This window comes from Gadus chalcogrammus, chromosome 11 (assembly GCF_026213295.1).
Source record: "Gadus chalcogrammus isolate NIFS_2021 chromosome 11, NIFS_Gcha_1.0, whole genome shotgun sequence".
Classification (NCBI taxonomy): Eukaryota; Metazoa; Chordata; class Actinopteri; order Gadiformes; family Gadidae; genus Gadus; species Gadus chalcogrammus.
Window position 1 is genome coordinate 2,532,390 of NC_079422.1, and position 22,068 is coordinate 2,554,457.

The 22,068-nt window shown below is 42.1% G+C and overlaps 1 protein-coding gene across 1 annotated transcript in view; it reads left to right on the forward strand.

Annotated features, from left to right (window-relative positions):
- The window catches only part of ankrd28b (ankyrin repeat domain 28b), a 76,325-nt gene that overhangs the window by 34,137 nt on the left and 20,120 nt on the right, over positions 1 to 22,068 (forward strand). Inside the window, exons 7-8 of the mRNA XM_056602219.1 lie at positions 976 to 1,118; positions 20,658 to 20,870. Of these exons, the coding sequence (XP_056458194.1) occupies positions 976 to 1,118; positions 20,658 to 20,870 (356 nt within the window). The remainder of the gene's footprint in view (positions 1 to 975; positions 1,119 to 20,657; positions 20,871 to 22,068) is intronic.

Below are 22,068 nucleotides of genomic sequence, written 5' to 3' on the forward strand. Positions count from 1 at the left end.
TACGGCTTAAACCCCGCCCTACCCTTAGGTACTGTCGGCGGTGGAAAGGCAAGCTGTAACTGAGCTGGACTATTCTGCGCCCTCACTACTGTACTGCATACCCGCTGGTGGAAAAGCGCCATTAGTGTATAGTATGAACCAGCTCCCTAATGTCCTTAGTGTTTAGTATGAACCCCCATCGTTAGTTCGGCGGCAGACAGGACGGCACTTCAGAGGGTCATAGGCACAGCTCAGAAGATCACAGGCTGCCCACTGCCCACCCTGGAAGAGCTGGCCAGCTCCCGCTGCCGAAACAGGACCAGTGCCATTCTAAAAGACGCTGCGCACCCTGCTCACCACCTGTTCGATCTGCTTCCCTCTGGCAGGCGTTACAGTTCAATGAAATCCCGCACCACCAGACTAACCAACAGCTTTTTCCCCTGGGCCATACGTACGCTAAACAAAAATAACCCCTGTGCAATACATAGACAACCACATAAACGATCACCACTACCTCTGGACATTCCTCATCTTGCTTACCTTCCTGGACCTGCTGCTATTTAGATAGATGTGGGCAGAAGGCGTTGTTGTCTGGGAGGGAGGGGAGGGTGTAGGACACTTTAATGTGCCTTAAGTTGAAGGCAGGGGGAGGGGTTATTGGGGTTATTGTTGTTATTGTTTTTATATATTTATTAATATTTCTTACTGTATTCTATTTATTTATTTTAAAAAGCACTGAACAAGATCTGCACCTTAATTTCGTTGTGTAAATACTTTGTATTTAACCCAATGACAAATAAAGATTCTATTCTATTCTATTCTAGTTCTTTGTCAACCGAGACTCTTCTGTTAATGGTTAATCAACATTTATGGGTTAGCCCATGCAACATGATTTAAATTGTTGAATAAATATATTTGACATTTGGATTTCAAAGCGCCTTGAAATTTTGATGACTAATGTGTGCAATTATTCACTGTCAAACTTTGATCTTCTAGGTCACATTGAGGTGGTGAAGCTGCTGGCCTCCCATGGAGCAGAGGTGGCCTGCAAGGATAAGAAGTCATACACACCACTGCATGCCGCCGCATCCAGCGGTATGATCAGCGTGGTCAAATATCTCCTCGACATGGGGGTGGATGTGAGTCTGTCTGTGTGTCTGTCTCAATAACAGGAGGCAGCAAACCAATACGCCAATTATCATAATTATGGTCAGCATTCAGGCAACATTTCAGAAGAGAAGAATATCCAGCGGCCAAACTTTAGTCGTTGTTGTTCAAAATGAAATAATCTGGAGGAATGCCGTGACGCGACTCGAGGGACAAAACATTACGTTACAGGACAAAAATAATAATAAATGAACGACGGGACTCAATATTGGTATCAATAAGACCAAACGTTAATGATTTTCGGGTTTTGAAAAAAGTGGAACCGCTTCCTTGATAGAACCGGGTTCCGATACCTATCCCAAACCATGAGTGTGAGTTAGATTACAGGAGAACACAGAGCGATGAAGCAATTGTGAAGGAAATTAATTTTTTGTTGCAGGTGCAATAGTGCGACCTATAAAAAATATTACTCACACCCTTAAATAATTTGGTCGCACTCTGAAGCCCTGACTGGTGAAAAAATGAAAAATCAATTGGTAATATGATGATTATTTATCGGGCTAGAGGCTAGCTGGCTAGCTACTTCTTACTTATCTGATGTAGTTCCGGAAGAAGCTAAATGCCAACGTAAAAAATCGACGCAAACGTTAAGTCATGTGAAAGACTCAAAAGGAGTCCAAGGGTACAAGTAAGGGATAATCACAGAGAGGCAGGCCAATAAACAGTTTGATATGCCCGGCTCGTGGACGGCTTACAGGTAACCTTCAACGAGCCGGGCATATCAAACTGTTTATTGCCCTGCCTTGAGGTGATTATCCCGTTTATTCTACTTCTTCCTTGCCAACATAATAAAACAATTCAAATACTTTAATAATTATGCTTTGTCGTATTCGTATTGCATGCTTATTAAATGTATACTCTGTTTGAGTTCAACTCCCTCAAAAAGTATTCCACTTTAATTACGATCGATCAAACATGTTTTGGACACCTCAAAGGGCATTATCCCGCTTATACCATGGTCACTTGCCAAAGAAAATAAATTAAGATAATTCATTTATATTTTCATGCGTTTTACAATCCAAATGCAAAGTTTTTCACATGCCATAATTTAGTTTACCTAGTAACGCCTGCGGGTTTGACTAAACCTGGAACAATCATTACCCTCCCGTAAGGCTTATGCAACGGAAACGTTCACTCCTCCAGTAAATAGTACAGACCTTAGCTACGACTTGGCAACGGGAGGTGTTCTAGTCCGCTGAGCTATAAGCCAGAGAGCTAACGTTATGGATTGTACATATTTATCATTTGAAAATCGTCCCAGTTTTTATACCACAGATACTCTAGGCGGGTCTATAGCATATAACCGCGTTGTCTGATTACAGTTTAATTCACTTTTCATAATTTACCAGCTCTCGTTTTGAAGAATAATCACTGCACCATTTGTTTCAATGGGAATTGCGACGGTCTATACTTTCAACATAAAGTGTACATATTTATAATATGAAATTCGTTCCAGCCTTTATACCACAGATACTATAGGGTCTATAGCATACAACCGCGTTTTCTGATTACAGTTTAATGCATTTTTCACAATTTACCAGCTCTCATTTTGAAGGCTGAACAGACAATTTGACTGGAACTACTTAGCAGGTGTCCATATATCAGGGAATAATGGACACCCTGCAGCCAATCAGAATCAAGTATTCCAAAGAATACAAGTCGCATATTGATGTACTATTTGATGACGCTGTGCTCAAACAGCAGCAAATAGAATCTGTCGGGTTAATGACCTCCTCCCAGCCAATCAGAATCAAGCATTCTTAAATGAAGTAGAATAAGCCTTATTATTTTGTGAACTTCTCGATTAACTAGATGTGAATGAATAACGTAAATGACACTTTTCTTGATCTCTCACACACGCAAACCAAAATCGATCAGCTTTAACAGCTCAGCTATTTTATATTTGATCTCAAATGTATTCTAACTTGATCACATTAGGTATTTGTTATCTCTTTACTATATTTGTTTACAACTATTTAAAAAAATGTAAATGCTTGAATATATACATTTGTTTACTCCATTTAGACTTAATATTAGATATTAATAATAATAGATATTTTTTTTATCGCACGATAAAAGTTTCGCGTTAACGGAGCCGTTAACGACGATAACGGCCCACCACTAGTTTTGTAATGAATTAACCCCTGCCGTACCTTCGTCTGCACGTATGCTTGCGATTGGAAACCTGGGGGCTGATAAATGTAAATGAAGTGCAAGTCGGTGCCACACAGCAGTGGCTGCTTGTGAATGTTGGCCGCTTGAATGAGCTGATCGGTGGTTTGCTCTGTCCAAATTGTGGTGGGTCAGGGCTTGTTATCAACATAGATCCCCAGAATTATGGCTACTGCAGTAGTTTATTACACGATTGCCGTCTGTGAGGGGGATAAGAAGTACCGTAGGGGCGTGTACACGTCAACGCGACTTCAGGAGTCCCGATATGTTGCGTTTGACGTGAATGGTCCTGTTGGCGCATGAGCTAGGCCTGGGGTATGCAGCACTGAAAAAGATCAGCAAGGTGTTGGGGATCCCTGCCCTTCATCTTCGAACTTATCAGAGGCATGACGGGTACGGATAAAGGGTTGTGTCAGAAAAGTTGAAGCAGCCTGTAGAATTTCTAGTGACAGAGATATCCTAATGAGCGTTTCTGTTGCCACCTTGTGACCTAATTATATGACATTACTGTACAAGTATTTGTCTTGTATGGTTGGAAAAAGGATGGATTTATAAGAATAAAATAAAGTTATATCTCATTCATTATCTTGTGTTGGTCAATTTTACTTTTACAGTTAAGATTTCTATTCAGTGGCAAAAAAAATGAAAATAAATCCTCTAATCAATTGAGCATTTAGTAATCCTATTATTTTCCATCTAATAGGATTACTTTAAGATAAAATTGGTTCACTGGGCAAACCTAGGCCCAGACTTGCACATAGGGAGGGAGGTGGGGGGAGAGGGGGGCACACACGCACGCACGCGCGCGCACGTACGCACGTCTGCCTTGTGCTGCTTGGATAAAAGTAGGCTATTCGTTAAGCAACCATACCATTTTGCATAGTGTAAAATAAGGGAGAGCTGAAGTTTATTCATTTTAGTCAATTTATTACTTTCAGCTTATGTAACAAGCTGCCCCAGTGACTCTTCTTGACCTAATCCCTGGTCCTATCTAAAAAATAATTGGAAGTTTTTGCCACAAGTGAAAGAAATGTGACCTGTATCAATAAAACCCAACCAAATGAACAGTTATTGATACAAATTACATTTCATTTTAGCAGCGGAAATTGAGAGGTCTGGAGTCTTTAAACCGGACCAGGGAGCAGGTCAGGCAGGCCTATGCTGATGTGAATCCAGAAGTGGCAGAGTTGCTGAGGGAGGATGCAGATGATTAACATCAGTGTATCTTTCGATGGCACCTGGCAGAAAAGAGGATTCACATCCCATTATGGCAGCGGTTCTCAAAAGTGTGGGGCACGCCCCACCGGTTGGGAATAGAGACGTGACAGGTGGGGCACGACAAACGGGAGGAAATTTGACTAGCCGTGTTTACATAGAAATGTCTGATCCTATTAGATTTCTAATTGGAATAGATCTAATCCTGTCATGCAATCCGAATGTACTTTATGTATGCCATTTACAAAAGTGGTAAGCGTACATTCGGTTTGCCCTGTCTGGAAAATAATCCCCGACAGGGCGAGGCAAGACACCTCCGCTTCATGTCGGGGTCCGGTTCGCCCTGAAGGGTATTATTTTCGATAATGACCGGCGACGTTCTATACATTATCCCGCTTGTTACACGGCTCCTTGCCAAAATGAAACAATATCTTCACACAGTGTGTCTTTCAAAATTACCATTCGTAGTGTTGATCTGCAGAGAAATAGTCTGCCAAAGACGTTGACGTTGCTTAGCAACCGGACACGCTGGGGTTAAGTGACCATACTACTTGCAGAGTAATAACAAAGAAGTGAATCAGGCAAAAAATCCACTTTCCTTGACAGCGGTCAATTTTTGTGTGCATAAAAGTACAGACGGACAAATTGCGAACTACTGCAGCTGCTGTTGCCATCTCTCTAAGTTAAAAAGTAGCCGCACCCACCCCAAACCAATCGGAATAAGTGTATACATGTCAATTATAGCGGACTACACCACCTCTTCTATTGCGCATGGAATTGTATTCCGATCAGAGAATTGTATTCCGATTGACACGTATATATGATCATTCTTTTTTTCCCGATTGAGCTGTTCTTCCACTTCTAATCGGATCAGAAGTGTCCATGTAAATCTCTATATTGAACTTGCTTCTATTTGATATAAAGATATAATTTAGATACAACATGATGTTACTTCAAATAAATTTGACAATGTTAAGCTTTGCGTATCATTAGCATGGTGTTGGGGCGATGGGGGCAGGTGGGGCTTGAATATTCCCCCTTGTCCAAAGTGGGGGATGACCGAAAAAGTTTGAGAACCCCTGCACTATGGCATAGGGGTGTGCATCGATATTTTTATAGGTCTAGTGATGGACTTTGAGGTCCTTTCCTCGTATTGTCAGGGGTGTGCCCTCAAAAAAGCTGCCAGGCATGAGGGATAGGTAACGGAGACATTGCAGTATGCTTAGATGGCTTCACATTCATACGCTTTGACCGGGACACAGAAAGAATAGGGAAATCCCTGGTCGGGGGCGGTCTATGTATGGCTGTAAATGACAGATGGGCAACGAATTTTACAGTGCGTGAGAGGCACTCACGCCACTACGAAATCATGATGGTGTCGTTTCGTCCCCACTATCTTCCCCATGAATTTCAACGACTGACTGTAATTAGGGGTCCAAGCCAACAGGTTGGATCCCTATTGTTTTTGTAGTGTCTATTATTCTTCCCGCCTTGAAAGTGGGACCACAGCCCAAACCGTAAATGGTGCGGACACGCCAATAGCATGACTAGATCCAGGTCCGCCACCGCTACTCAGACGACAAAATCCAGACCTGCCGGTCCCTAGGTGGAGCTATATCAAGGAAAACGTGTTTGGGGCTATAACTCCCACACAGAACCTCCCACAGTCCAAAACGTTATACCCACAGTTTCACTGGAGTCTGCTGCATCTTTTGGCATATTTTTCGCAAAATCGCGAAAACCGCTAAACTGCTTTTTCCCTACTCCTCGCACATTTCTTGTCCAATTGACACCAAACTTTGCACAAGACATCGTCAGACGCACACAAAAAAAGAAATTCAAACACTTTTTCGATCCGACCGTCGACGACGAAACGGTACTGTTTTGAATATTTGTTTATTGGCTACGTTACACGTGGAAAATCAAAAATCCCAAAAAATCAAAAATTAGACATAGGATCGAGTTCAAATTTTGCACACATGTCTGCGCTACCCTTATTGGCGTTCGATAAAAAATTCGGAAAATTTCGCCACGAGAAAAATTCTCTTTGGAAAATTTCTCCAAAGGAGGCGCCAAAATCGAAGACATTGTGTATCTTTATACTTCCTTCCCTAAAAGTGGGTCCACAGCCCAAACCGTAAATGGTGCAGACACGTCAATAGCATGACTAGATCCAGGTCCGTGAGGTCTACGCAGACGACAAAATCCAGACATGCCGGTCACTAGGTGGAGCTATACCAAGAAAAAACGTGTTTGGGGCTATAACTCCCCAATATAAAGGTTTTGACTGAGGGGTTCGGTGTGAACCTCTCAGTCAAAACCTTTATATCCACAGGTTCATGGTAGCGTTTTGAATACATGCTTTGCGTTGTCCCGGCGAAATGCACATCGCTTGGACCCCTGGATAACTGCTTGCAGTTCTAGTTCTTGTTTATGTCCCTGGCCCTGACAACGCGCTAGCAGCAGAGCGCATTTTAGAAGGCTACAACAATGCCGTCTCCAGGGCAACTGGTTGGAATAACGGAATTAAAGAAAAAAATAGCTTTTTTTTCAAGGAGACAAACAATGTGTCAAAGACCTCACAAGGGAGCTGAAGCAGAAGACCAAGCCTGCCAAGATCAAATAGAAGGACAAAATGGAGAAGAAGTTCACCAGTGGAGATGTGAGGGATGCCTGGAAGAGTCTGAACACCATGATTGGCAGAACTCGGGTCGGCTTAGCTCAGGAGGTAGAGCAGTTGTATTGTAACCTATGGTTGCTAGTTCGATCCCCAGCTCCTCCTAGCTGAGTGTTGATGTGTCCCTGAGCAAGACACTTAACCCTAACTGCTCCTGACGAGCTGGCTGTCGCATTGCATGGTTGACTCTGCCGTCGGTGTGTCATTGTGTGTATAACCGTTGTAAGTCGCTTTGGATAAAAGCGTCTGCTAAATGCCCTAATTGTAATTCTAACTCATAATCCTGCCGAAATACAATGCCCAGACCCTGTTGCCTTTGCTGAAGAACTAAACACCTTCTATGCCAGATTCAATAGCACTGATGCTGTGGAGGATGGGGTCACATACAACTACCCCTCTGAAGCCATCTGTGTAGAGAAGAGGGTTGTTTTCCATCTTTACCCGTCTCCAGTCTACAAAAGCTCCCGGACCAGACAGGCTGAATGGGCGGCTATTGAAGGAGTGTGCGACCCAGCTAGGATGCCAGCTTTGTTCCCAGGGCAAGGAAGGAGACTACCATCATTCCTGTTCCTAAAAAGCCTCATGCCAAAGCCCTGAACGATTTCCGACCTGTGGCACTCACCTCTATCTTCTGCAAATGTATGGAGAGAGTTGTTGCAGAGGAACTCACCACCATGGTTGGAGAAAGTCTGGATCCGTTGCAGTTGCAGACACTGTGAAAAGGCACATTGACTCCCAACCCTCCTTTGTCAGGATTCTATTCATGGATTTTACATCAGCCATCAACACAGTAAATATCAACACACTTCTACATCACCTTCAGCAGCTACAATTCAACCCAACATTGATGCTCTGGATTAAGGAGTTCTTAAGGAACAGACCCCAGCATGCGAGAGTGCATTGTGTGACATCTACCAACACCATTTTAAATACAGGAGTCCCACAGGGATGTGTCTTCCCTTTTCTATATACACAAATGAGATCACCTGCAAGATCAATGGACTAAAACTATTTAAATATGCTGATGACATGGCGTTGGTGGCCAACCTGACAGACGAGCACACCCTGTCCACTTACAGGCATTACAGTATGTCAGCACCATGGCCCTGTGGTTCAAGGAGAGCTCACTGCAACTAAACATCAGCAAGCCCAAAGAACTGTGTTGCCATAGATGCTGGGCACCCAAAACCCCACATCCACTTTCCACACCTTTTAAGACTGGAGGGGAGAGTGGTTGAACAGGTTAAACATTTCAAGTACCTTGGTACCCAGATTGACCACCGCCTGTCCTTCACCCAGCACGCAGACGGAGTTTACAAAAAAGCCCAACAACGCATGTGTCTCCTGAGGAAGCTGAAAGGGTTTGATGTCAGAAAGGACATTTTATTAACGGTTTATCAGACACTGATCGAATCCGTCACCCCCTCAAAACTACATCTTGGTACAGCTTCCTAACAAGCAGATGCAAGAAAAAACTGAGTAGGATAATTAGGCAGGCAAGAAAGATAACCAGCATCCAACAAAAACAGCTTTCAGACTTGCAGACTCAAGCAGTGGAAAGGAAGACCAGTTCCATTCTCCTGGATTCATCCCAACGCCTCCACGGCTGTTGAGCTGCTTCCATCAGGCAGAGATACAGAGTGCCTCTAGCCAAAAAACCTCTCTATACAAAATCCTTCATACCCAAGGCAATACACACACAACATACTTCTTACACAAGCACCACATAAACACAATTTGAGAACAGACTGCCTTCAATCAAATGCAATTTTCTTATATGGCAACATGTTGGACAAGTAAAGCTTTTGAACTTTGAACTTTAATGTTTGAGTTTTGCGGTGTAATCGTCTTTTGAAAAGGCCATTTTCTCAAAATGAGTTTATCACACGCCAAGCGAGGAATCTACACTTCTGTAGCACCTACATACCCCATAGGGATTTGTTGATATATCATTGTTGGCCTGATTTACATGACATTTTATGCATAAAAACAGGGTGGAAATTAGGGCTGGGCGATATGGACCAAAAGTCATATCTCGATATCTTCAAGCAGAATATCGATATAAGATAAATATCGATATTTGTCGAAGGGGGGGGGGGTGCGCAGATTTGATATTACTATTTCGACCGTTCGGAATTGAATACAGTTTGATGGTTGAATAAACCGTGGACTAGACACTGCCTCCGCCTCGTATTAGAGAACATTATAATATATAACATCACGGCCAAAAGCTTTGTGCGAAATATTATGAACCGTAACGACTGCGTGGGGGGGGCGGACATGACATGCTATTTTATGTATTCTTTAATATAGGTATTAGTGGGCAACTAACACAGTATTCAAAGACGTTCCCGAAATTCTGCCGTGCAACTACGGTACCATGCGCTGTTTACAGTGGATGTATCGCAATGGCGAGGCGCACATAGCCTTTAGCCGTGTTCTGTAAATATTCTAGAACACACGGGAGGCATGTAGCAGTTCATGTACTTCAGCGAGTCAAAGCCAAAGTTCCTCTCCCCCAATTCCTTCTCAACCATGGCTCAGATAACCCCCAATACAGTCTCGTTGTGGAAATACAAGAGACGTCAAAGAACCGACAAGAAACACTTGCGTAACAGTGTGTGTGTTCACACACACATGTGGCGCTCGCACGGTCGTGTCTCATTGGCGGGCCAACGTCTCTGGGCGGGCCAGGCAGAGTAAGGGGAGGAGCTTAGATGCTTTGTGACAGACCAAGACATTCCAAATCAGCGCGCTTGAGCCTCCGTTTTTTCAAAGGCGAGCAGAAGAACAGCTAGTGCTCGTTTTGCACCAAACGCAAGTTTTAGGCATAGGCAGGCTAGGGGAACTCATATTTATGTTAGAAAACCTCATAAAGGGAGATTTTCATGTCATGGGACCTTTAATGTTTTATGTTTGGGTCTCGCGGAGTGAGAAACCTTGAAGTTACTGTGGAGTTACCGTTATTACTATACCTACCGTTTCGATTTACAATTAATATTCCTACCGTTCAGAATTGAATACAGTTTGATGGTTGAATAAACCGTGGACTAGACACTGCCTCCGCCTCGTATTTGAGAACATTATAATATATAATATCACGGCCAAAAGCTGTGTGCACCTCCGGAATATTATGGACAGAATTGCAACCCTTTGGTTGCGACAGTTTTTAAGCACACTCCTAAATTACGTGATTTTTTAATTCGTCAGACAACTTATATCCAAACCATTTCCATACTATGGAGCCGTTGGTCTTTCGCTTGCAAACAAGCTCCTCGGAGCTGCATGCGCAGGCGGACTCCATAGCTGTGTTTGAAATCGTTCCCTATCACGGATATAGTGCACTATATAGGGTGCTCGCCATTTTGTAGTGGTGTTCGAATTCTCAGTGGTTAATTTCATGCACAATATAGTGCACTTAAAATACCCAATGAATAGTGAACGATTTCGAACACGGCTCATGTTTCAAAAAGTGACGTGAGTCAGTGGAGGGGGGGGGGGGGGGGGGGGGGGGGCAGAGACTGTGTGTCTGAGCCGGAGGCAGAGCGGGAGAGACATAAGCAGAGTTACGAAATAGCAGGCGGCAGGCGCGGTTCGAAATTTGGAACAAATGTGCTGTAATTTCAACGCAAATTAAATTATATCGATATTGACGATATGGTCTCGTTTCATATCGCGTTTGAAAAAATATCGATATATTTTAAATATTGATATATCGCCCAGCCCTAGTGGAAATAAATTTAAGGTAATTGGCAGTATTTTCTGATTTACTGGGCAACGAAAGGAGATATCCATAATCCCCTCTGTAAATACTTTTTCTAATTAATATAGTAACGAAATGAAAAAATAATTTTGAATCTGGCTTTTTCCAATGGTCAGATTCTTCGCTTCAAAATATATGCAAATGTGCGCATATTTAATTAGATACAGCCTAACGACCTGGACGACCAACCCCTTTCGGTTGTAGAAGATGTGGGGTTTCGATGCTTTCCAAATCGAGTGAGATGTTGCAAAGTACTTCCCTATATTTTATCAGGGTTCCGAGCAGCGAAGCTGCTTGGTCCCCTATTGTTTCCTTTTTTTCCCCCTCAAATTCTGCAAAAGTAATACTGCAGCCTATACCGTAAGTCGAAAACTCTTGAAATGTTTTTTTTTTTAGCCCAAAATCATGAATTGGGCTTATTTCGCCTTACCAGATTGACCTGGACTCAAAATTCTTTCATCATATTAATCTCTAAAATCAGATGCATCTTTTTCACCCTGGTCTTCTGCTCTAAAAATGTTTACTTTTCCCACAATTTCATAGAAAAGCCAAACGTCCACAGTCTCAACCCATTTTGCCTATATGACTATTTGGTTATTGTATAACTACCATACGGCTATCATTAGGTAGACACCATTAACGGTGCACATTTTGAGATCTGTACTCTTTTAAGAAATCCCTTAATTCTGTTGTGAAATGTGTGCTTTTAAGAAACACAACATTGATCAGCACCTGAAATTCATCAGGCAATCAACATTCCGGCTCATTAGTTTCCAAGAATCTGACTGCCAAGACACAGTATGGCATTAAGGGGAACTTCTTCGTTGACCATTTTTCCTTCATAATTAACTACAAATGTTTAATTTCCCCAGAATTTCAAAGATTTTTCAGGTATATGCTTTTAAGAAAGCCATTAATTCACTTGAGAAATGTGTGCTTGGAGTTTTCTGGATGTTGTGTGCTTATCAATAGACATTTTGACCATGTGAATGAGGCTGCAGTTCAGCAGCTGGTTGCTGCTGTCAATGATTGGCTTGAAATTATCATCAATCGTCATTAAAAGCGACACTGGTACAATTTATGCACTACTAGTAACGTTAGCCTTCTTCTCGTATTTATTAATAAAAGACAAGGGACTTGTAGCTCCCAGAATTGCCACAAGTGGGTCAGGTTCCAAACGTTTCCCAAAAGCCTCAGAGAAGCATTGAAAAATACTTTTCCAATATGAATGGAGTTTGCTACATAACCAAAATGAGTGTGCTAAATTACCTATCATGGACTTACATTGATTACAGACAGGTGAGACATTAGGGTATAATTTGTTTAGCTTCTCCAGGGAATAATAAAGTCTGTGGACTGTTTTAAACTGTATAAGATTGTGTCTAACATTAACTGAACATCTGTGCACATTCCGCAAACATTCATCCCAAATATCATCACTCGTTCCAAATTTAACTCATCTGCCCATGCCTGCTTACGCTCCTCGTACCCAGCACAGCTCCCTTATGAAGAATTTTGTAAAAGAAGGAAACCGCCCCGCGAGTAGCCGGGTCAAATTTATTCATTGTCTCAAGAGTTTCGTGCTTATTCAGGCTCTGAAAGTTCGTTACATTTTTACGAATAAAGTCTCTAATTTGTAAATATCTGAAAAAGCTTGAGGTAGAAATATTATAAGCATGTCTAAATGTGGCAAAACTTCCTTCAATATACAAATCATTTATGTCAACAATACCCTTTTGTTTCCAGTCAAAGAAAGCTGCATCGTTAATGCCTGGTATAAAAGAGTGATTATTACAAATGGGAGTGTCGGTATACATTTTTGGAGCCTTAATATAAGATTTTATCTGCTCCCATATGCGTATAGTGCCATGAATTACAAGGCTGTTACTATAGCATGACTTCTTGACTGTGGTGGGGGTATTAAGCAGTGCCGGCAAGGAAGACTTTTTGCAAAACAGCCGTTCTACGCGTAGCCACGCTGGGCATGAATCTGAAATAGAGGGGGGGCCCCTTCTCCACCAAGCAAGCATAGACAGATGAGTAGCCCAATAGTACATTTTAGAATTTGGTAAAGCAAAGCCACCAACATTCTTTGCTTTACATAAATGTTTTTTAGAAATTCTAATGGCTTTGTAGTTCCAGATAAATGATACAATAATGGAATCTAGTTGCTTAAAGTAAGACTGAGCAATAAAGCAAGGAATGGATTGAAAAAGATGGAGGAAACGCGGCAGTACAATCATCTTAATAGCATTAATCTCCCTACGAGATAAATAGGAAGTGTCTTCCAGAAATTAATTCCCTGCTTAATCTGTTCAATTTTGCTGTTCCAGTTCTTTCGTAAGAGGTCCTCCGATTTTTTCGTAACAATAACACCAAGATATGAAAAATGCTCATAAGCCTTTTTAAAGGGAGTGGACAATAAATACGTCATATTAACCTCCTTGGACACTGGCATTAACTCACTTTTGTCCCAGTTAACAGAGAATCCAGAGAGTTTGCCGAAACTGCTAATTAGAGTCAAGAGGGCAGGTATTGATGTTTCAGGACGAGATATAAACAAAAGAATGTCATCTGCATACAACGAGAGATGATGCTCTTGCTCATGTATCTCAACAGGGGATATTCATTGACTTTGTCTGACACAGGCAGCAAGCGGCTCAATAATTATTGAAAATAAAAAAGGGGAGAGAGGGCACCCTTGACGGGTCCCACGATTGATTGCAAAAGGGCATGAAATGTTTTGATTGGTGATAACAGAGGCAGTTGGGTGTGAATAAATGATCTCAATCCACTTCATAAAGGAGGCTCCAAAACCAAATTTTTCAAGTGTGATCAACATATAAGGCCACTCCACCTGATCAAACGCACGTTGTGCGTCCAGAGAGATTACTACAGCCTCCTCTGTGTGCTCCGTGTACAACACATGAAATAAACGACGCAAGTTAAAATACATATGTCTCCCTGGCATGAAACCTGATTGGTCCGGATGAATAATGGAACATATGTGCTCCTTTAATCTGTTAGCTAAGACTTTACCCAGGATTTTGGTTTCTATAGGCAACAGTGAAATGGGGCGGTATGATGAGACCAAGTTAGGGTCACGGCCTGGCTTGGGTATAAGTGAAATGTTGGCTTTATATAAGGTGGGAGGTAACCTTGAGTTCAACATTGAGTGATTAAGCATACGTAATAAGAGAGGCGTTAATTTAGAGCTACATTTTTTGAAAAATTCTATACTGAAGCCATCTGGCCCAGCTGCCTTATTGTTGGGAAGGGAGGAGATCACTTCCATTATTTATTTTGAATTAATTTCTTTATCTAGTGAAAGAGATGATTCTGCTGATAGTTTAGGTAGGTCCAGATTTTCAAAAAATGTTTCCATCTCGTCAGGATCAGGTTCGCCTTGTGACTGATAGACACGTTCATAAAAACCAGCAAAACATTTATTCATTTTTTCAGGGTCTGTCCAGAGAGTTCCATCATCTGACTTAATAGAGTGTATGGCTCTGGAAGCCTGAGTTTGCCTTAATTGACGGGATAGCAACCTATGGGGCTTGTCGCCAAATTCAAAATATTTTTGTTTAATTTGGACCAGTAAACGTGACACATTCTTTGACAGTAGAGTATTGTATTCATATCGTAATGCAGTGATTTTCTTTAGTAACTCAGGTTTGTTACCTTCTCTATATAACACTTCCATATCAGCCAGTTGATTATCAATTTCAGTTAACCTTTCTTTAGATTTTCTTTTTTCTGCTGCCTCATAGGATATAATGTGGCCCCTAATAACAGCCTTCATGGCCTCCCAAAGTGTGGAATCATCAACTTCACCAGTTTTCATTCATTTGTACATATTGATCTATTTGGTTTGAGAGATAAGAGCAAAATTCTTTATTTTTCAGTGTTGCATTATTTAGGCGCCAGCTAAATTCTCCCCTCTTGTAATTCAATTTAAGTTTTACAGAAACAGGGGCATGATCCGATATGAGAATATTATGATACTTGCAGTCAACTATTTGTGTTAAAAGTTTAGAATCCAGAATGGAATAAGACTTGTGAACTGCTGAAAAGAAAGAAAAGTATTTTGCTGTGGGGTTGAGGAGCCTCCAAATATCCACTAGATTATATGACTGCATTCAATTATTAAGAGTAACACTGCTCTTAGATGAACTGGTTTGGGAGTGTTGTCTGTCTAAGACAGGATCCAAAACACAATTTAAATCTCCACCCAAAATTATATTTGAGTTTGACATATCGGGTATGGTGTTGAAGAGATTCTGAAAGAAAATGGGGTCATCAAAATTTGGCCCATACACGTTAATTAGGGTAACTGGTACAGAGTTAAGTTCCCCTTTAACTATTAAATATCTGCCCCTATGATCAGAAATAGTTTGCTTGTGGATAAAAGCTATTGTTTTCTTAATAAGGATCGCTACCCCTCTTGCTTTTGTAGAAAATTTAGATTGAAATACATGAGATGCCCATGAAGGACACAATATTTTTGCTGCCGTTGTTTTTATATCGATTCTTGAAGGATGGAAATATCAGCCTTGAGTGTGCGTAGATGTGCATAAACCTTTCTTCTCTTAAGAGGGCTATTGATCCCCCGTACATTCCAACTGACCAATGTAATTCCACCTTCACTGTGTTTACAAGATGTAGGTCTATCTGACATAATATGCTACATAAGGGAATTTGTTACATGACCATGGCAAAAAGGAATATACAGTAAACTGAAAAAAAAGATGTGCAGACAAAAAAAGAACATCGAACAGAACACATGAACATAGTAAAGGGGAGAGACAACCCCATGGAAAACGCTTCCATGCCCCAGACTTAAAGTTAAAGCTAAACTCAGGGGGCCAATAAAGGCCCAAGATAGCAAACAACTACTCACCTCTCTCCAAGCAAGGGAGAGACTCCACCTCAACCGTGGATAATAATTGCAAATAAAACATTTGTCCTCTCAATGCTCAATGCGTTTGGTCTTTTTTTTTTTTTCTTACTTTCAATTTTGCTGATAATACAGAGATAAATTAGTCAACTTGCCGGCTTGACCCAACATCCATGTTCCAGTCCCGTGCCTCCCGACTCAGGAATTTTTCGGCTTTGTCCGGGGTGTTGAACGTGCCAGTATTGCCATCCACTGTTGCCATCCACTGTGACCACAAAGTTTGATGGGTGCCTGAAACCGCACCTGATTTTCCTGGCTCTGCATTTCTCCTTAATGTGCTGAAACACCTTCCGTTTCTTCATGGTAGCAGACGTTAGATCAGGAAAGATGAACACAGAGCGCCCGTCGTACTGCAGCGGCGTTTTCTCCCTGGCAAGCTTCAACACCAGCTCCTTCACCTGAAAGTGGTGTAGCTTTGCAATGATAGCCCTAGATTTACCATCTTTAGCAGGCGCTGCGCTTCGATGTGCACGATCCACATTCACGGGCCGGTCAAAATTCTCCTCTCCCAAAAGCTTCGGTAACAGCTTGGCAACAAACTCCGTCGGCCTACCGTTTTCAGCTTTCTCCTTGATTCCGATGATGCAGATGTTCTGCCTCCGGGAGCGGGCCTCAAGGTCGTCTAGCTTGGCTTCTTGTAGCGTGTACTGGGATTCAAGGCTAGCGTGTCGCCTCTCCAACTCCTCTAGCCGTTTCTCGTGCGATTCCACGGCAGCCTCGGTTGACGACACACGTTCAGTAACGTCTGATAGAGCCGATTTGAGGGTGGATAGGGACCCTTTTAGCTCGTCGAATCTCACATCTACAGCGCTTTTCAATGCATTTATTGCTGCCAAGACGTCTTCGTTTGTAGCCGGGACTTTAGCATTAGCAGCTACAGGGCTAGCTGCAGTAGCGCCAGCTTCTTCAGTGGCCTCGGCATCGTTTTCGACAAAAACCTCTTCATCTTGGCTTTTTTCAGATTTATGCCCCTTGCCTTTTCTTGTCATTTTGTCTTTCTTGTTAGTTCAAACTCGCCAAAATTTAAATTAAGAACAATAAGTGAGGTAAAAAGATAAGTTTAGGCGGAGCTTCCCGCAAACACGTCTACTCCATAGCCAGGGTTGCCAGATTCCTTTTATCTGTAATTTAATAAAGACCTCATCCTATACCTTTCGATGTTTTAGAAATCCCAATGTCCTCGGTCATTCCGTTCTACTTCATTAGTTTGTCACATTCCAAAAATCTCCAAGTCTGAATAATAAGCTTACTTGTTGATATATTGTTTCTCCTCTTGACGAATGTACTTATTTCAAGTCGGTTTGGATAAAACTGTCTGCTAACTGCCCCAAATAAAGTACTTGGTAAGAATATTCAAATCTCCTCTGAGCCGTTGAGGTAGTAGCTTGCAGTTTAAAGTTTAAACAAGACCTATAATTTGGACTATGCACCCCATTTTAAATGTACAATTATTTCATAGTATCAACTACTGTTTGAATGCCAGAGTAAACAACCAAACAACAGGTACTGATCACCCATTGTTGATGAAGGCCATCGGTAGCACTAGTAGAGCACACGCCTGCAAGGCAGCTGTTCCATGGGTCCAATACCATCAGGTACCTAATCTGGTAAGAAGACAGAGCTCCTCTATGGTCTACTACTAAGCAATGGTGTACTTCTTCCAGCAGAGCATGCACTGTTCTTGGGCACACATGGTGTGGTTGGAACGGAGCTGACTTTGTTGGCTGTAATGGGCTGGACTACATTTAAGCTATTTCCAGCTGACAAATGCAAACTGTCAGTTTGCCAAAAAGGAACTAGTTTGCAGGTATGTTATTTCACGGGAGCTACATGAGCCTTGGAGCAGTGAAATAAGCCAATGCATTTAAGACAGTTAGTTTAACAACATTTCTTGTCTTTAACGCTTCAAATTTTTTTAAGAACCTCACTATGATTTGCCAAAAAAAAACTAATTTAAACTGTATCAACACGCCAAAACACGTGATTGAATGAATATTGCTAAATAAAAGTCTGCACGTTTTTTTCATAAATGTTCATTATTTGTGTTTAAAGGTCCCATGGCATGCTACTTTATGGATGCTTTTATACAGGTGTTAGTGAGCCCCTAATACAGTACTTAATACAGTAAAAAAAATTCAGCCTCAGTGCAGAATTAAAGCCACTACGAAGCCAGTCCCACTATGAGCTTTCCACAAACGTGCCGTTTTTTAGAGGCGGATCAAGGTGGAGGGTGTGGGTGTGACCCTGAGCAGCTTGCGGCCACGGTACCATGCGCTCGTGTTTACAGTGGATGTATCGCAATGGCGAGGCGCACACAGCTTTTGGCCGTGTTCTGTAAATATTCTAGAAGACTCCGGGTGCTCTGGCGGGAGTCCTGGAGCTTATATCTAAATAATAACATATTATGCATAGATATCTATATCATATAATATATATTATCCCGGCGAAAAGATGTGTGCGCCTCCAGACGATATTATGAATCTCAATCGACTGTCGCGTTCTCCGACGTCTCTGGTTCTTCCACATCAATCTGAAGTAGACTGAACCGCGACATGGAGGAGAAAGGGATTGTTGCCTGCGATTGTTGACCGCGATTGTCTCCTGCTGGAGCCCCGCTGCCTGCTGCTGAGGCACCATGGTGCGTTCCAGGCAACCCCTAACCCGTGTTTTCACAACCTTCTACCCGTGAGAATGCCCTGGTACGGCAGACAAACCCGCAATTCACCACCCGTGAACTCGTACCAGACCGATTCACTCCCAGTTCCAGCTTGTAACTTACGGGCTAAAAAGTGTCCCTGGAACGCAGCATAAGGTGTAGACAAATGCTTGTCTTTATTTGAAGCACAATTATGTATACAAATTAAAATAAAGTGTTTCAAGTTTTTCACTGAGCTGAAATGGAACATTTCAATCTAAAGAATTTAGTAAAATAAATCATTTCCAAATAAAAGGGCTTGTGCGGGTAATTCAGACTCTCTGAATAACTACTCTCAGTAGTAGGGAAGGTTGGAACAGTAGGCTTAGTTTATTTTGCAGGAAAAAACATTCTATGTTTTTACCTCGCTTGATTTTCCCCCTCTTTAGTCGCGTTTATTTTCTTTATACGTTTTAGTTACTCTGGCGCTCAGGTCGTTCACATTTTTTTTTTTTAAACACAAGCAGTGAACAGGACCAGAGCCAAAGAACCGACCGAGCTATTTCTCTTATTGTCTTAGACCACGATATGATCCTACCATGAGTAGGGATTGGGATCATTAATATTTATTGATATAGATGCCATTTTCGATACTCATTAACGATCCGAGGCTTTATCGATACCACTATCAATACTTTTCTATTAATTGTTGGAAATACGAAGCGTTTTTAGTGATGAGGAAAATATTTAGGAAATCAAGTTGCATTTTAAATTAAATATGTAATTCTTAATAAATGTTGACAGTATTTTAAGTTATATAAACTAAAATGATTAGAGCACTATACAACTGTATTAGTAATACAGAAACATGAGTAATACAGTATTACTCATGTTTCTCACCAAAAAATCAATTTACTGTTTCTTTGTTATATTTGAACGCATCATGATAACCTAACAGTCGTTTTACTGAGCCTACCTCAACAAATCATCATGCAGCACATCGGAAACTTTATTTACTATTTAAGATAACTAGCTTGTATGCTATAGATTACATCACCGATTTCACTATTGGATTACTATTTTTAACTGACGGGACTAGCGACAATGTCTGGGTGTGCGATTACCGCTCGTAGCTTGAGTGGATGATTAAGACGGGCCCGCCTGTGGTGCGACAGGAGGAGACGGAGGCTTTTCAACTCAGACGGTCGAAGGTACTGCATTTGGTCTTTATTTGATGCACAATGCTAATGTGCGTGGCCATTGAAGTTGTGTTCCCCCCTTTCCAATAAATGATTTTCGCCCTTTTTGCCTGTTCAGCCATCCTCGCGAGCAAGGTTAACTGCCAGACTTCACTTGTTTTACTTGTAATACCTGTTTGCTTACAATTCCATTCGAAAACATTGGTGGTCATGCTGCAGTGATTGGATTGATTTTGCCTAAATGAGAGGTTCTGTTTTCCATTATTTTCTTCTCAGGAAGCACCAGAATACTTATTTGACATGTTATATCCTATGGATTAGAAAGCCCCCAGACCCTCAGGTGTTGGGTTTACAAACGTCAACATTTTCTCCTCCGGAGAGTTGGCCGGTCTGAAATAAAATGTACTTACAGAGTGGAAATCCATAAATAAGTTACCTTTTGAAAGGGAACCCCCTGGTGTGTGTGTGTGTGTGTGTGTGTGTGTGTGTGTGTGTGTGTGTGTGTGTGTGTGTGTGTGTGTGTGTGTGTGTGTGTGTGTGTGTGTGTGTGTGTGTGTGTGTGTGTGTGTGTGTGGTGGTGTTGTGAACAGTGGTGACAGTGTGTGTGTGGTGGTGTTGTGAACAGTGGTGACAGTGTGTGTGTGGTGGTGTTGTGAACAGTGGTGACAGTGTGTGTGTGGTGGTGTTGTGAACAGTGGTGACAGTGTGTGTGTGGTGGTGTTGTTGTGAACAGTGGTGCCCGTGCTGACCGTGTGCGTGTTGTGTTGGTGTGAACAGTGTATGTGTCTGGTGTTGTTGTAAACAGTGGTGCCCGTGCTGACCGCGTATGTGTGTGTGTGGTGTTGTTGTAAACAGTGGTGCCCGTGCTGACCGTGTGTCTGTGGTTCTAACAGATCAATGAGCCCAACGTGTATGGCAACACGTCGCTGCACGTGGCGTGCTACAACGGACAGGATGTGGTGGTGAACGAGTTCATTGAGAACGGCGCCAACGTTAACCAGGTGAACGAGAAGGGCTTTGCGCCGCTCCACTTCACTGCCGCGTCACGCCACGGGGCCCTCTGCCTGGAGCTGTTGGTCTGCAACGGAGCAGAGGTCAACATCAAGGTGAGCAGGACCCCTAGCCCCTTGGCTGTGGTTCCTTAACGACGGCTATTAGCTTCCTACAGTGAAGTCCATCGGTCCACAGGAGAATAAGAATCATAACAATAATTGTTTGTTTGTTCGTTCCTTCTTTCTTTCCTCCTTCCTCAATTTTTCACCTAGAGACTCCATTCAAATTTTTAAATGTTATCTTTTTTTTTTAAACATGGGAGTCATATTAGTACTTCTGGTGTAGGTGTCGTATTGACTTGGCTACCAGATCGACTCGGAGGTTTCATTCATTCCCATGTTATTCCCAAGTATTAACGATCTCCTTTAGTTTTAAGGATTTTTATTATTATTAGGGGTCCAAGCCAACAGGTTGGATCCCTATTGTTTTTGTAAGGATTTTTAGGGGTCCAAGCCAACGGGTTTGAACCCTATTGTTTTTGTAAGGATTTTTCTTATTAGGGTTAGGGTTAGGGTTAGATAAAAATCTTTACAAAAACAATAGGGTTCCAACCTGTTGGCTTGGAAACCTATTGTTTTTGTAAAGATTTTTATTATTTACCCCCTAAAAGTGGGTCCACAGCCCAAACCGTAAATGGTGCCGACATGCCAATTGCATGACTATATCCAGGTCCGGCACCGCTACTCAGACGACAAAATCCAGACACGCCGGTCACTAGGTGGCGCTATACCAAGGAAAGACGCGTTTGGGGCTATAACTCCCACACCGAACCTCCCACAGTCCAAAACGTTATACCCACAGATGCACTGGAGTCTGCTGCATCTTTTGGCATAGGCCACGCCCATTTGCGTCGATAGAAATTTTCGGCAAACGCCCACGCCCATTTGCGTCTATAATTTTTTGTCTTTAACGGCAAAATCGCGAAAACCGCTAAACTGCCTTTTCCCTACTCCTCCCACATTTCTTGACCAATCGACACCAAACTTTGCACACGACATCTTCAGACGCACACAAAAAAATAAATTCGAACACTTTTTTGATCCGACCTTCGACGACAAAACGGTAGCGTTTGGAATATTGGTTTATTAGCTAAATTAGACGTGGAAAATCAAAAATCCAAAAAAATCCAAAATTAGACATCGGATCGAGTTCAAATTTTACACACATGTCGGCGTTACCCTAAATGGCGTTCACTAAAATTCGGAATATTTCGCCGCTAGGAAAATTCTCTTTGGAAAATTACGCCATTCG